This window comes from Eubalaena glacialis, chromosome 8, assembly GCF_028564815.1.
Source record: "Eubalaena glacialis isolate mEubGla1 chromosome 8, mEubGla1.1.hap2.+ XY, whole genome shotgun sequence".
Classification (NCBI taxonomy): Eukaryota; Metazoa; Chordata; class Mammalia; order Artiodactyla; family Balaenidae; genus Eubalaena; species Eubalaena glacialis.
The window spans coordinates 113763839-113776796 of NC_083723.1; the positions used below are offsets into that span (position 1 = coordinate 113763839).

At 46.4% G+C, this 12958-nt stretch overlaps 2 protein-coding genes across 13 annotated transcripts in view; both read right to left on the bottom strand.

Moving 5' to 3' along the window:
• The window catches only part of SVOPL (SVOP like), a 77513-nt gene extending 76274 nt beyond the window's left edge, over positions 1 to 1239 (bottom strand). The window contains exon 1 of the mRNA XM_061198792.1: positions 1190 to 1239. The gene's annotated coding sequence lies outside the window, so the exon portion shown is untranslated. The remainder of the gene's footprint in view (positions 1 to 1189) is intronic.
• Positions 1240 to 2868: 1629 nt separating this feature from the next.
• ATP6V0A4 (ATPase H+ transporting V0 subunit a4) overlaps positions 2869 to 12958 on the bottom strand; it is a 72792-nt gene continuing 62702 nt past the window's right edge. For all 12 annotated transcript variants that reach the window (XM_061198780.1, XM_061198781.1, XM_061198782.1 and 9 more), the window contains 4 exons: positions 10606 to 10734; positions 6876 to 6993; positions 5131 to 5302; positions 2869 to 3304 (listed from right to left, as the gene is read on the bottom strand). In XM_061198780.1, the coding sequence (XP_061054763.1) occupies positions 3211 to 3304; positions 5131 to 5302; positions 6876 to 6993; positions 10606 to 10734 (513 nt within the window). In that variant the 3' untranslated portion in view covers positions 2869 to 3210. The remainder of the gene's footprint in view (positions 3305 to 5130; positions 5303 to 6875; positions 6994 to 10605; positions 10735 to 12958) is intronic.

Here is a 12958-nt window from a genome sequence, read left to right on the forward strand (position 1 = left end):
ACAGGGCTTCCCTGGTGGCGCAGAGGCTAAGAATCCGCCTGCCAGTGCAGGGGACACGGGTTCAAGCCCTGGTCCTGGAAGATCCCACATGCCGCGGAGCAAATAAGCCCGTGTGCCACAACTACTGAGCCCACGTGCCACAGCTACTGAGCCCACGTGCCACAGCTACTGAGCTCACGTGCCACAGCTACTGAAGCCCGCACTCCTAGAGCCCGTACTCCACAAGAGAAGCCACCGCAATGAGAAGCCCGTGAACCACAACGAAGAGTAGCCCCCACTCGCCTCAACTAGAGAGAGCCTGCGGGCAGCAACGAAGACCCAACACAGCCAAAAATTAATTAATTAATTAATTAATTAAAATAAACAAGTAAAAAAAATAAAGGGGCTTTCATTCCAAGTCATTAAGAGGACACTTGAATACTAACTCAAAGTTAACAGATATGAAAAGTATTCTCTTACTATATTTTCTTGAGTTTCAGCCAAAAGTTTCATTAAAAAAGTTTTTATAAACAGGACAAAATATTTCAGAGATGAATATGAGGAAAGTTACTGAGACATAGAGCTTGTAATCTCAATGCTGAAATAGAATGTTGGAAAAGCTGAGCTGGCATCTTCTGTTCTTTGGCTCCCTAAGTCATTCTAAATCCCTTCTAGCCTAGGAAGAGGACGGATGGATGGATAAATGCCTGGAGGGATGGATAGATGGATAACCAGTCAGACCAATTCAAGAAAATAGGGACTAACATGGGGAAGAAGGCTCCACATCCTTCACTATCATTCCTGAAAAACTACAATAGGAAAGTAACCACTGCCTGCCTTCAAAGAACTGACATATTGGGGATTTACTGTGAAACTCCAGGGCTCAGATGGAGTTCAGGCTTCATTCAAACAATTTCTAAGGAACTGATGGACATTTTATTCTACTGCATTTTGCTACACTTAATTTTTGAGCCAAAAATAATTGGGCCATCTAGAACTTTTTAAAACTGAGCTTGTGTGTGTGTGTGTGTGTGTGTGTGTGTGTGTGTGTGTGTGTGTGAGATGTAATTTGTTTTGCAATATCATCAGTAAGAAGAGCGAAATTTTTATACTCCATCTGTATTCAGCCAAGTACTAATGGTCAAATCCCCTTGGCCCCCAGAGCAGAAAAAGTAAATCCAGATCTACGTTGCCTGTCGGAGTTTCTTACCTCCTATATTTCCTGGAAAGCTTTCCAGTTTCGGGCTCTTCTGCTCTTCCTTACTGCAGCTGAGTCTTACACAGAAGTTGGACCACTGATGGCCTCTTGGGGGCTTCTGGACTTCCCTTCCCAAGAAGCCTGGCTCGCAGGTCTTCTCCTCCCCTTTCAGCTTAGTTCTGTGAACAGGATTCTTTAAGAAACAACCCTGCATCCTGGGCGACTGAGTGACATGCCGGTCACACCCTCTTCTCAGCAGCCCTTCACCCAATCCCTTTTTAAAGGGGAAATTACATCTCTCATCGAGACAGAAAGAGGCTGCCAATCCTTGGAGGAAACTACTATGTCGTTCTCAAGAAGGCCGGGGATTTCTGAAAGAACAGGGGTCTTGGCAAGCAAGGGGCAGAGGGCAGCTTTGTTTTTTCATGCCTTTTCTCACAGCCATCACCGTTTAGAATTAAACGGCAAAAGGCTGTGACCCATCTAGGCATGGCGTATTTTTAGACAGCCATTGAGAAGGGCAGTGATGAGCTGAGAGAACCCTGAAACTCTCTGGTGACCTTGGCAGCATGGGGATTTATGGACTTACAAGAACCATTTACATACTACTTTAGTCTGTCCTTTTCTTCGATCAATGCCATTGGCTGAGTACCTCATCCATGCTTGGTGCTCTTTGACCCCCAGCAATGTGTGGGACACTCCAGTTCCCGCCCAAGGGCACACGTGATAAAGTATCAGAGTTGGAACTCACAGATACGGAGTCTTCTGACTCCAACTATATGACTCTTGAGCTCAACCTGTTTTAATCATTAAATGAATACTTGCTGAGCACCTGATCGTGCCTTAAATTGTGCTGCACAAGTCAGGACACCAACGTGGAAGGTGACATGGACGTTTCCTTGGGTTTGAACAACAACACTTGAACATGAACCCTGGTCAACCCCGCTACACGGAGGGGCAGATGGGAGCTTAAAAAAAATAGACATCTGTCCAAAAGGCGATTTTGCATTTGGTCAGATCTTCTGGAAACTTATTACAAGCGAGATGCTACGTGAAACGGCTTTGTAAACTGTAAAGCACTACAGCAATGTTCGTGACACTTCATTCTACCAGTATAGTTGCCATAAAGATGGTAATTAACCTGAGTACAGGCTGTCAGACTAGCCGATGGAACACATCTTCTTCTACATCTGGCTCTTGGAAGTTTGCCAGCAAAGATGCCTAAGAAGTGACTCCGGGGCCAACTGACCCAGAGTGCATCAGGGTAGACTGTCTGGCAGACTCCTTTCCGGCAAGCCATTTTCCAGAACTTGCTGAAGCCTACAGACGTCTTTCTCCAGTTAACTCCAGCACAGTGTGCACTGAGAATAAACAAAATCACTGACGATATCATGTCGTCACACTTCATTCCGCAGGATTGAACAATTCGAGCCACGCCAGGGCCAGCCCTCCATCTGAACAGAGAACATTATCTGTTTTTCCTTACCTGGAGTGAAAATTCTTGAGAAAGTCCCTAATCCTGTAAAACTTAGCCCCAGACAAGGAAAAAAGGTATTTGAGGAAGGAGGAAATGAGGAATAAAAAACCATAACCTTTCTCTAGGGTTACTTTGTGTAACTCTATTGCTTAGCTTTGGCCTATAATTATCAAGATTAAATTTTACAGACTAATGTTGAAAAAAGACACCTTAATAACAAAGTGAATGGCCCAGAAGTTTAATTACAAGAAAACCTCAGTTTGGCACTCCCCTCTCCCCATTTCTCAATCATTCTAGGATTTGACAATTAAGACCCCTCATGAGGTTGAAATGACTTGCCTATGTAGTCTCTCTACGACATGGTTAAGTCATATCAAATCCCAAGGCTTACAGATACATTACATGGCTTCCTCCCTCCGGTTAGCGAGAACAATCATTCCATTGACTGTCTTATGCAGGCTGACGTTAAAGACAAGACGAAACTTCTTCCATTGGCACAGAGGCTGGTGCAGGAGGTGACCGATGGAAGAGGTGGCTGCAGCCACCAGACGTACAGCTACTGCTCAGCTGTCCCATCCAGGATTTGTTTAAAGGAGAATGGAGAAAACTTGTAACCAGCCCCGACGTAGAACTTGTTCTGGAACTCCACCCTGTTGTTAGGGGCAAGGAGAAGGGGGATTGAACACATAAACGAGAGGCTGGCAGCTGGAGGGGAGAAGCTGAGCATGTGTAAAAATCAAGCACCAGGTGACGAAGGCGCCCCAGGCTGGCAGCCACCACGGGACTCCTCTGAGGCTTTTTTTTTAAAATCCTTCTCTTGCCTCCCTCTTACACCTTCCCCTCCCCCGACCCCGCTTCTTCCAGGCCTTTGCTAGTGGCCTCAAGGACCAGAGCATGACCTCCCCCAGCTCCCACCAGCCGGGAAGCCCCTGCTTGGCAGTACAGGATGAGAAGCTGGTGATGAGACAGCGTGTCGCCAGGTCGTACGAGGTTTTTCGTTTCCATCCTTACCTCAAACTGCGGGGCTTACGTGATTGCAGAACCACCACAGCCTTGACTTATATTTTTATAACTTACATAACAGATATCATGTATGATCATTTCCGCTCTATTATATTGCAGAGTTCATTTCTTTAATGACACGGGGAGAAATGATGTTATAGCCTCGGGCGGGGGACCCTGTGATTCTCTCAACTCAACAGGTGAAGTGTAAAACCTTTTCTTTATGAACAGTGGCCACAGAGGGAGGGAGGAAGCCCCAGGGTTGCTAAGGACAGCCTGGTTCAGGATGCACAGGAGCCCTGATGCTTCAGTGTGGACAGCACACTCAAAACTCTCGGCTGAAAAATCCCACAAGGACTCAGAGGCAAAGAATATACAAATCAATTTTCACTGCAAAGTAAAGGAGCTGTTACAGTGGAGGATTACTGGACTGAATGTCAATATTATGACATAGTATGTGTGTGTTTCGTGTTTGGTAATTGCAATCATTGTTGCTTTTGTTGTGGTCATCCATTTACAATGCTTGGTGTCAGTCTATTTATCTCTTGTAAAAATAAAATACAGCGTGTGTGTGTGTGTAAAAAAAAAAACAAAAAAAACAAAAAGAACTCTCGGCTGAAATGTGACTTGGGAGAGAGAGAAGCCTAAACAAATGTTTTCATATTCGTCGGCCCAGGGATGGCCGACAGTCTCTGGACACATCTGTGAATGTCAAGGGCCTGCAGTGAGCGCCTTCCTCCTGCTGGGTACCCTCCTTCTGTTTCCACTTTCCAAGAGTTTAGTCGCGGGACTTCCCTGGTGGTCCAGTGGTTAAGAATCTGCCTTTCAATGCAGGGGACGCAGGTTCGATCCCAGGTCGGGCAACTAAGATCCCACATGCCGCAGGGGAACTAAGCCCGTGTGCTGCAACTACTGAGCCCACACCCCACAGCTAGAGAGCCCGCGTGCTCTGGAGCCCACGCGCCACAACTAGAGAAGCCCGCGTGCCACAACAAAGATCCCGCGAGCTGCAACTAAGACCCGACGCAGCCAAATAAATAAATAATTTAAAAAGAAAAAAAAAGAGTTTAGTTGTCTGTTCTGTTGGTATAACTCCAGCACTCAGCAACAAAGGCCAGACATCCAAGATTTGCTCAGCATTGCCCTCTGTGAGCCTTTCAGATCCGTCATCTTACCAACAGTCGAAGCCAATTATAATAACAAATGAACATTTGTTATTTTGAAGCCAATTATAATAACAAATGAACATTTCTAACATGTCTTACAGAGCAGTCATCGTATATGTATATATGTTCCCAGGTATTACATCATTTAATAGCATACCAACAAGGGGACTAAACTAAGGTTCCAAAAAGGTACGCGAATTGCTAATGTCACAGAGCAGGTCAGGATTTGAACCCAGTTGGCTGGCCCTACAGCCCATCCTCTTTCCCTAGAGCACACTGAGAACATCTACCCTACAACCAGTTCTCACCAGTGCAGCCGCAGGGCGTGCAGGAAAGCGGAGAGGCCCTCCATGATCAGAAGGATGGCTACCGTCAGAACAGCAAATAGGGCAAAAATGATGAAGACCCCAATGAGTCCTCCCCAGCCTTGCACGCGAAGGCCAATGTTCATCACCATGGTCCAGAGCACTTCAGACAGTTCTGCAAGATGCAAGAGAAACATTCTCAACCACACGGTTTATCTGGCAAATGCAGATTATTCTTACACCATAATCCTGGACCTGCACACCCTACGACTCAGCAATTCCACTCCCAGGTGGAGAATGCGGTCATGTGTGTCCTAGGGTACCTGTGTGAGACTGTCTACGCAGCTTTGGAGGAGCTTCCATCAAGAGGACAAGTATATGATGGCATATTGTTCACCAACGAAAGTGAGCAAACCATAGCTACTGGCAGCAACGTGAATAAATCCGAGTAACATCATCTTACGCCAAAGAAGCAAAACACAAAAGAATACGTGTACTATGATTTGATATGCACTGAATGTTTGTTTCTCCCCCAGCCCCTCAAATTCATATATTAAAGCCCTAACCCCAAAGTGATGGTACTTGGGAGATGAGGGTGGGATCCTCATGATGGGATTAGTGCCCTTATAAGAAGAGATACCAGAGAACCCCCCACCCCTTCCAGGGAGATACTCTAATTACAGGAGTTTGTGCAAGGAAACAAACACAGCCACAGCAGTCAAGACCACACTAACGCAGAGCACTTGCTTTTCTGCTGTAAGTCAACAATCGGGCTCACTTTCACTGCTTTGCTTTCTATCCTTTTAGCACACATTTTGGCCTGGCTTCTCTGTTCTTGGCATTATGCCCAGTGCTGGGAATGCAGAGATAAAAGTCAGGGTCCTTGCCTTTCAGGAGCTGACAGTCTAGTAGGGAGACAGGCTAATGAGACAGAATTACAATCGGTGCTAGGATAGGGGCACCTCCAGAACCCAGGGGAAGGGCACCTTCCAGACTGGGGACCAGGGAGGAAGACTACCCGGGAAAGGTGTTAGCCAAGCTGAGTTCTGAAGGAAGGATGAGACATCAGGTGGGGAGAGAGTTAAAGAAGGGAAGAATTTTACAGGCAAGGGAGCTGCGGGGCAAACACACAGAGGGGCCCAGCTAGTGTGGCATCTTCGGGAGCCTCAGTGCAGTTCCTTGTGGCCACTGCACATGAAATGGGGAAGCGGGTGGGGGTAATCGGGAGCCGGTGGGGCATGGAGGGAAATACCAAGAGACAAGACTGGAGAAGCAGGCAGAAATCAAGAGGGGTTTTACAAAGTAAGTTGATGAGTCAAGATTCCAGACTTAAGTCATTCTTGGGGCTTGAATCTTTATACCAAGGGATGCAAGGGGCCTGTAGAAACTAGGAAAGGCAAGGAAATAGATTCTCCCCAAGAGCTTCCAGAAAAAACAGACCTGCCAACACCTTGTTTATAGGACCTCTGGCCTCCAGAACTGTAAGATAGTCAATTTCACAGTGTTCTGAGCTGCCACATATGTGGTAATTTGTTACAGCAACAACTGGAAGCTGATACAGAGGGTAACCATTCCAGCAAGATAAAGCCAGACCTACTGAAAAAAGTCACTTCTACTATGAAAGAAGAGCCATTCTTCTGGCCAGCGCACCAGAAATGACCCAGAAGGCACTTTCACCTACAAGTACATTGCATCTGTTTCCAAAGGGACAGGTGATGGTGACCCTGCCGTGCGGCCCGCTCACTCACGTGCATGTGCCAGGCTGAGGGCCCAGAGCCGGAGGTAGGAGGCTGTGTTGGAAATGCAGCCCAGGCAGTACTCAATCGTGTGGATGGCCTGATGCACAAAGATGTCTCCAAAGTTGAACTGAAAGAGAGAATTTGTAATGCTATTTCATTAAGTACTTTCTACTCGAACGTATTACAAATGATACAACGGACGAACAAGGCCTGGACTCTGCTGTTAAGACGTTTCCAGTTGAATGAGGGGGAAATAGGTATTAATATACTTGTAGAAAGAGAACGAGCAGCCCAAAGTAGGATATGGTGTGTGTGTGGTAACATTTCCCAGAAATGGCTGAAAAGAGCTCAAAGCAGCAGAGTGGTTGGTTGGTAAGGGGAACTGAGATTTGTGCTGAGCCGTGAAGAACAGGGAGGGAAAAAGAGAAGCCAGATCATTCCTGGTAAAGAAAATGACTCCGGGTAAGGAAAAGGCAGGTGGTTGGGAACATCATGAAGGTAAGTTTGGGAGAAAAACCATTTGGCTCGACTGGGAGCTTGCTGAGGTGAGGAGAGACTCAGCTGTGGAAGCTGTGGGAAAGGCAAGGATGGACACAATTGAGAAAACCACCTGGAGTCATGAGGAACCAGTAAAAGTATCTCAATAAAATAAAGAAATATTGGAGGCAAGATTAATCTGGTAGAAAAATGGATCAGGGAAAGGATAGCCCATAAGCAAAAAAAGCCAACTTGTTGATTACGTTAGTAATCCAGGTATGAGGGGGAAAGGAACAGTGCAAAGACAGCAATAGATCATTCTTTTCTTTCACGTACTCTGATGTTATGAGGGGAACAATCTGACTGGCACCATCCCTGCCCTGAAGCAGCTCACCGCCCAGCAGGGAGAAGATGCAGACAGACAGTTAGCACACATCAGCATGGGAACTGCAATAACCAAGAATGCAGGGGTGTCGTGGGAACACAGGGAAGGGTCCCTCACCCAGCAGGGCCAGGGTCATACAGGGCTCTGAGGTCCCTGAGCCTGAATGGGTGAAAGAATGGCACTGGCAGAAATGAATAAATTGGAGAAGGGGAGTAGCTGATTCCCAGATGTGTTGTGTTGCAGGTGATAGCTGGCCATACAGGCTGAATCTCTCAGCACAGACCAGCAGAGGCACAACAGGCTCAGAGGAAAAGTTTGGGCTGGAAACGGAGACCTGGGACCACACCTGTGCGAGGAGTGAGAGTGGGAGCTAAGAGGACCGAGAAGATGAACAAGGGGAAGATCATGAAAAGAAGAGCTGCCACCCTTAGGAAACATCTCAACTCAGAAATAAGAAAGAAGGAAATTGATGATGAAATGAAAAGGTCAAAGAACTGGGAGGAGTCACAGGGCTGTGGTCCAGGACGTCAAGGATGGAGGGATATCCAGGAAGAAATGGGGGTTGTGGTCACTGGGGGTTGTAGTCAGATGCTATGGGGAAAAGATCAAAATCAGTGCCTCCCCCTCCCATTCATCAGTGAAAACAGCAGGGAGGAACTGAAGGGGTGGGGATGGGCAGAGGTGGAGAGAGTGGGTAGAGAGAGTCACAGTAACAGAGGAATGTCTGGTGAAGAATTAACCTCAGCCAAAGAGAGGTCTGGCTTTGCCCTGGCTCCTGGGAGGCAACCTCTAAACCCTTGGCATTTCCCAAGTGGAAGAAACGTCTGATATTCATGGTCCGTCCCTGGGACCACACCTCACCACTTTTGCTAATGAGGTGTCTATGGTGGGCACTTGGTAGTTTAAGTGGGAGCTGGCTTCACGTGGTTAGAGAGTTAAGACATTCAGCCACACATTATCAACCCAAACCCATCTCCAGGGAGGGGACAGAGCCGGAGATTGAGTGCAACCATCTGGATTGCACTTGGGTCAATCACACCTACATAATGACACCCCAATAAAACATCAAACACAGAAGCTCAGGGGAGCTTCCTGAGTTAACAATACGATAATACTGCCACATGTCAATGCCGGGAGAGTCATACATCCCTAAGAACACAGAAGCTTTGCATTTGGAACCTTCCCAGTGTCAGATTCTGCTTACTTGTGTCTTCCTCTGGCTGGTTCTGATTTGCAGACTTTTGTTGTAAGTAAAACTATAATTGAAAGTATAGCATTCTCCTGAGTTCTGTGAGCTGTCTACAAATGACTGAACATGAGGGAGTCTGAGGGGACCTCCAAACTTGTGGCTGGTGTCAGAAGTGTTGGGTAGACTTGGCAGTCTGGAGAACTGGGCCCTTAACCTGGAGTTTGGCTAACTCCGGGTGCAGACAGAAGTGGGACAGGACCTGGAGGGGGAAGCAGAGTCGAGCCTGTATGTGCCTTGTGCTGGGAGACCCAGGCATGATTGCACTGGGGGAAGGAGCCGTCAAATGGAGCCTGAAGCTGCCCCCAGTGAAGGCAGCTGGTTCACGAAGGAGGTGGCAGGTGAACATTGACCGGATACATACCGAGGCCACGAGGAGGATGGATGAGGAAGGTTGTACTGGACAGGCTGGGACTTGATGAGTCAGAAGATGTGTGGGTTGGATTCTAAAACATTCCAGCAGGTCTGACAGACCTAGTAATACCAATCGCCGTGAATATGGGTTACTCTCTGTACCTGGAATCTTGTTGGGAAAACTTTCCATGATCCAGATTTTTCATTAATTCTAATTGACTATTCATTGGTGCAAATGAATACTTGTTGTTGTTTTTTTAAGTAATTAACACCACAGACAGAGTTATTTATAGCATTTCTCAGGCCTCAGGGACCCTGTCCCCACTCCAGAATTAGAACAGAGCTCGGGTTAAAACCCCCAGCCCGGGGTTCAGGACTGTGGGTGACTTCAGTCATGGTATAAAAACAGCCAGCCGTCTTGTCTGGGAAAACATGGTACATTCCTGAGGGGGTAGTGGCTGCCCTTAGATGGAAAGGGACAGGGAGGGAGGAGAGAAGAACACATGAATTTGTGACTTCACGTGAGAGGCAGACAATGTTACAAAGATAAGTGAACAAAGAAGAGACTGAGCCAGGGTTGAGGCCAGAGGCGGCGATGGCGTCTGAGTGTGCTTACGTTGGGAAGGAGGACTGGGAATAAATAACCCACTTCTTGTTTCAATATAAGGGATCAGACTTGGGCTCTGCTCTCATGAGTGAGGGTCACTGATGCGAAAGATCATCAAATTTAGCAGACTCCCGGGGGCACAGTTCTGAGCCAAGGAGACCTCAGTAACATTTAGGACCTTCTGTGTCACTAAACGTGAGGCTGATATTCAACTCATACTCACAGATAGAGTGGCACCTGGGTGAAATTATTAAAAATGCTCCCTGATTGGTTGGTAAGTAGCTGTAAGCTTAAGTGCCCCCCCTTTCCTGGGACCTCCCCAACTTCCCATGACTCAGTGATGACAGGGTTGCCACCAGCAGGGTCCTCCCGACCCTCCCAGCTCTACTGCCTAAGTCCGTTCTGATTGGCTGGTGCCCACACGCTACTGGCTGTTAAATACGTGAGCATCATCCCTGACTAGATCTGGCTTCTAGAATCTGTACAAACTGGAAGTCTTCATAGGGTGTCAAGTCCCAAATACCTCTTCCCTCTTCTTTAGATAAGCAATTTTTTTTTTGGCCATGCAGCTCGTGGGATCTCAGTTCCGCAACCAGGGATCAAACCTGGGCCACGGGAGTGACAGCACCAAATCCTAACCACTAGGCCACCAGGGAACTCCCCCAAATACCTCTTCATCATGGTCATCCTGAGCCCCATGGGCACCTGCAGAAGCCCTGTGACCAGGGCTCACAGAAGGATTGGCGTTGTCACCTTCAATGTCCTCGGTGGCATCTTCTTGGATCCTGGAGGCCTGCAGCTTTCAGCAAATAAGAAAATGCAGTGTCAAATTCACCCTTAGAATGACAAAACTTCTATATAAAATAAAGGCTCTCATTAAGTATTAGCTATGCCCCAGATACTGTTCTAAACCCTCTATTCAATCTTTTTACGTAAGCAAAATTATCACCCCATTTTACAGAGAAGTAAACTTAAGTAACAGAAAGGTTAAGAAATGAGCCCAGGACTGCACAGCTGGTAAGGCTAGTTAGTGGCAGAGCCAGGATTCAAATCCAGGCAGTCTAATTCCAGGGCATGTGCTTTTCTCCACGGTGTTCCAGAATGTACCAAATTAATCACACTCTTTACAGTAAACCAATCGTCGTGTGACCCAAATAGCCAGATTTCTACAAGCAAAATTAAGAGAGATTAATGACTGCTATGGTCTGAATGTTTGTGTCCCCCCCACAAAATTCATGTTAAAATCCTAACCCCCGAAGATGAAAGTATAAGAAAGTGGAGCCTTTGGAAGGCACTTAGGTCATCAGGGTGAAGCCCTCGTGAATGGGATTAGTGCCTTATAAAAGAGGCTTCAGAGAGCTCCCGAGCTCCTCCCATCAGGTGAGGACACAGAGAGAAGATGCCAGAAGGGGAGTTTCCCTTTCCCAGGAAAGGGGCCTCATAAGAAGGTGACGATGCTGACACCTTGATCTTGGACTTCTAGCCTTCAGAATTGTGAGCAATAAATTTCTGTTGTTTTAGCCACCCAGTGTGTGGTATTTTGTTACAGCAGCCCAAACGGACTAGACAATGACTTTTCCAACACAAATATACTTTTTAAAATAAAAACATCACTTTATGAAAATAGCTAAGAAAAAAGTTCAAGGAAAAAAAAATCTAGGTGTAGTCACCATTCAATTTGGCCTGGTTTTCTCCTTGAGTCTAAAGAAAATATTTCTTTCAAGTCACTGTGAAATTTAATGTCCCACATCCAAAGTTTTTCCTAGAATGATTTCACGGGTGGCATATTGCAAATTAGGCATTAAAGTATCTTTACCTTACTTTCTTCAGCAGGTCTGCACCTAACATTTGCAGATCTTTGGGCAAAGGTACAAATGAAAGCCCACATGCCATATGTTTAAATATTTAAAAGTTATAAATCAAGCCAACAAACTCCTAAATAAAATATGTTCTGGCCTCTGTCTTAATAAATAAATTCTCACAAGAACTTGGAAGGCCAGGTTCAAATTCAGCATCCCACACCAGGACACGGCAGCACGGGAGAGCTGGCCCTGCACCCCGGCGTGTGACCCTTCCCTTCTCACCTGTGATTTCATCTCACAGCACAAGGGCCGTGGCCTCGCGTGCACATGCGTGGACACTCCCACCCAAATGTCTACGTTCTACCCACACTCCCTCCTTGGGAGTGCTGCTGCCCCTTGGCCACGCCAGGGTCAGCGGTACCCAGGCCGGTGCTGTGGTTGGCCCTTTTTATGCCCTGGAAGTGGGCTTGTGTCCATCTGGACAGAAGTTCCAGGGTGCCGGGTACCAAGAGGGGGCTCTGGGTAAGCCTTTCCCCTTGGCCCATGGTTCCTTGCCCCATGGTGAGGAATGGGGCTCAAGTTAACATTACTTTGTCTTCTTGAAATCCTATTTTCTCTCCCCATCAACTTAAGGAAGAAAATACCAAAGAAGAAACAGAAGACAGTTTTTCCATTTCCATCTTTAAATGCTAGCCTTTTCTGGTCATATCCTGAAATCGGTTCAAATGAGCGTAAACAACTGTGTAGAAGCGTGACACTGGGACTTTGTGAATCTTACTGACTCTTCTTCCCATTCAAAATATACTTTGCAATCCCCCTAACTAAACATCTCACAATGTTTGAGCTGGATGCCGTCTGAAATAAAATAGTAATCAATTTTAAATTAGTTACTTGCAACTTTCTAAAAACACGTAAAACACATGTGCACAAAGACAGACACAAGGATGTTCACAGCAGTACTATCTGTAATTACTAACAACACTGGAAAAAAGCCAAGTAACTATCAATATATGAATGGATAACCGAATTGTGGTATATTCATGCAAGGGAATACTATAATACATAGCTATCACTCACAAACACACACACACACACACACACACACACAATCTCTCAAACATAACACTGGATGAAGGAAGCCAGATCCAAACGAAGGCGTGGTGTATGGTTCCACTTACATAAAGTTCAAGAACAGGGAAAACTAACCTATGGCGTTAGAAG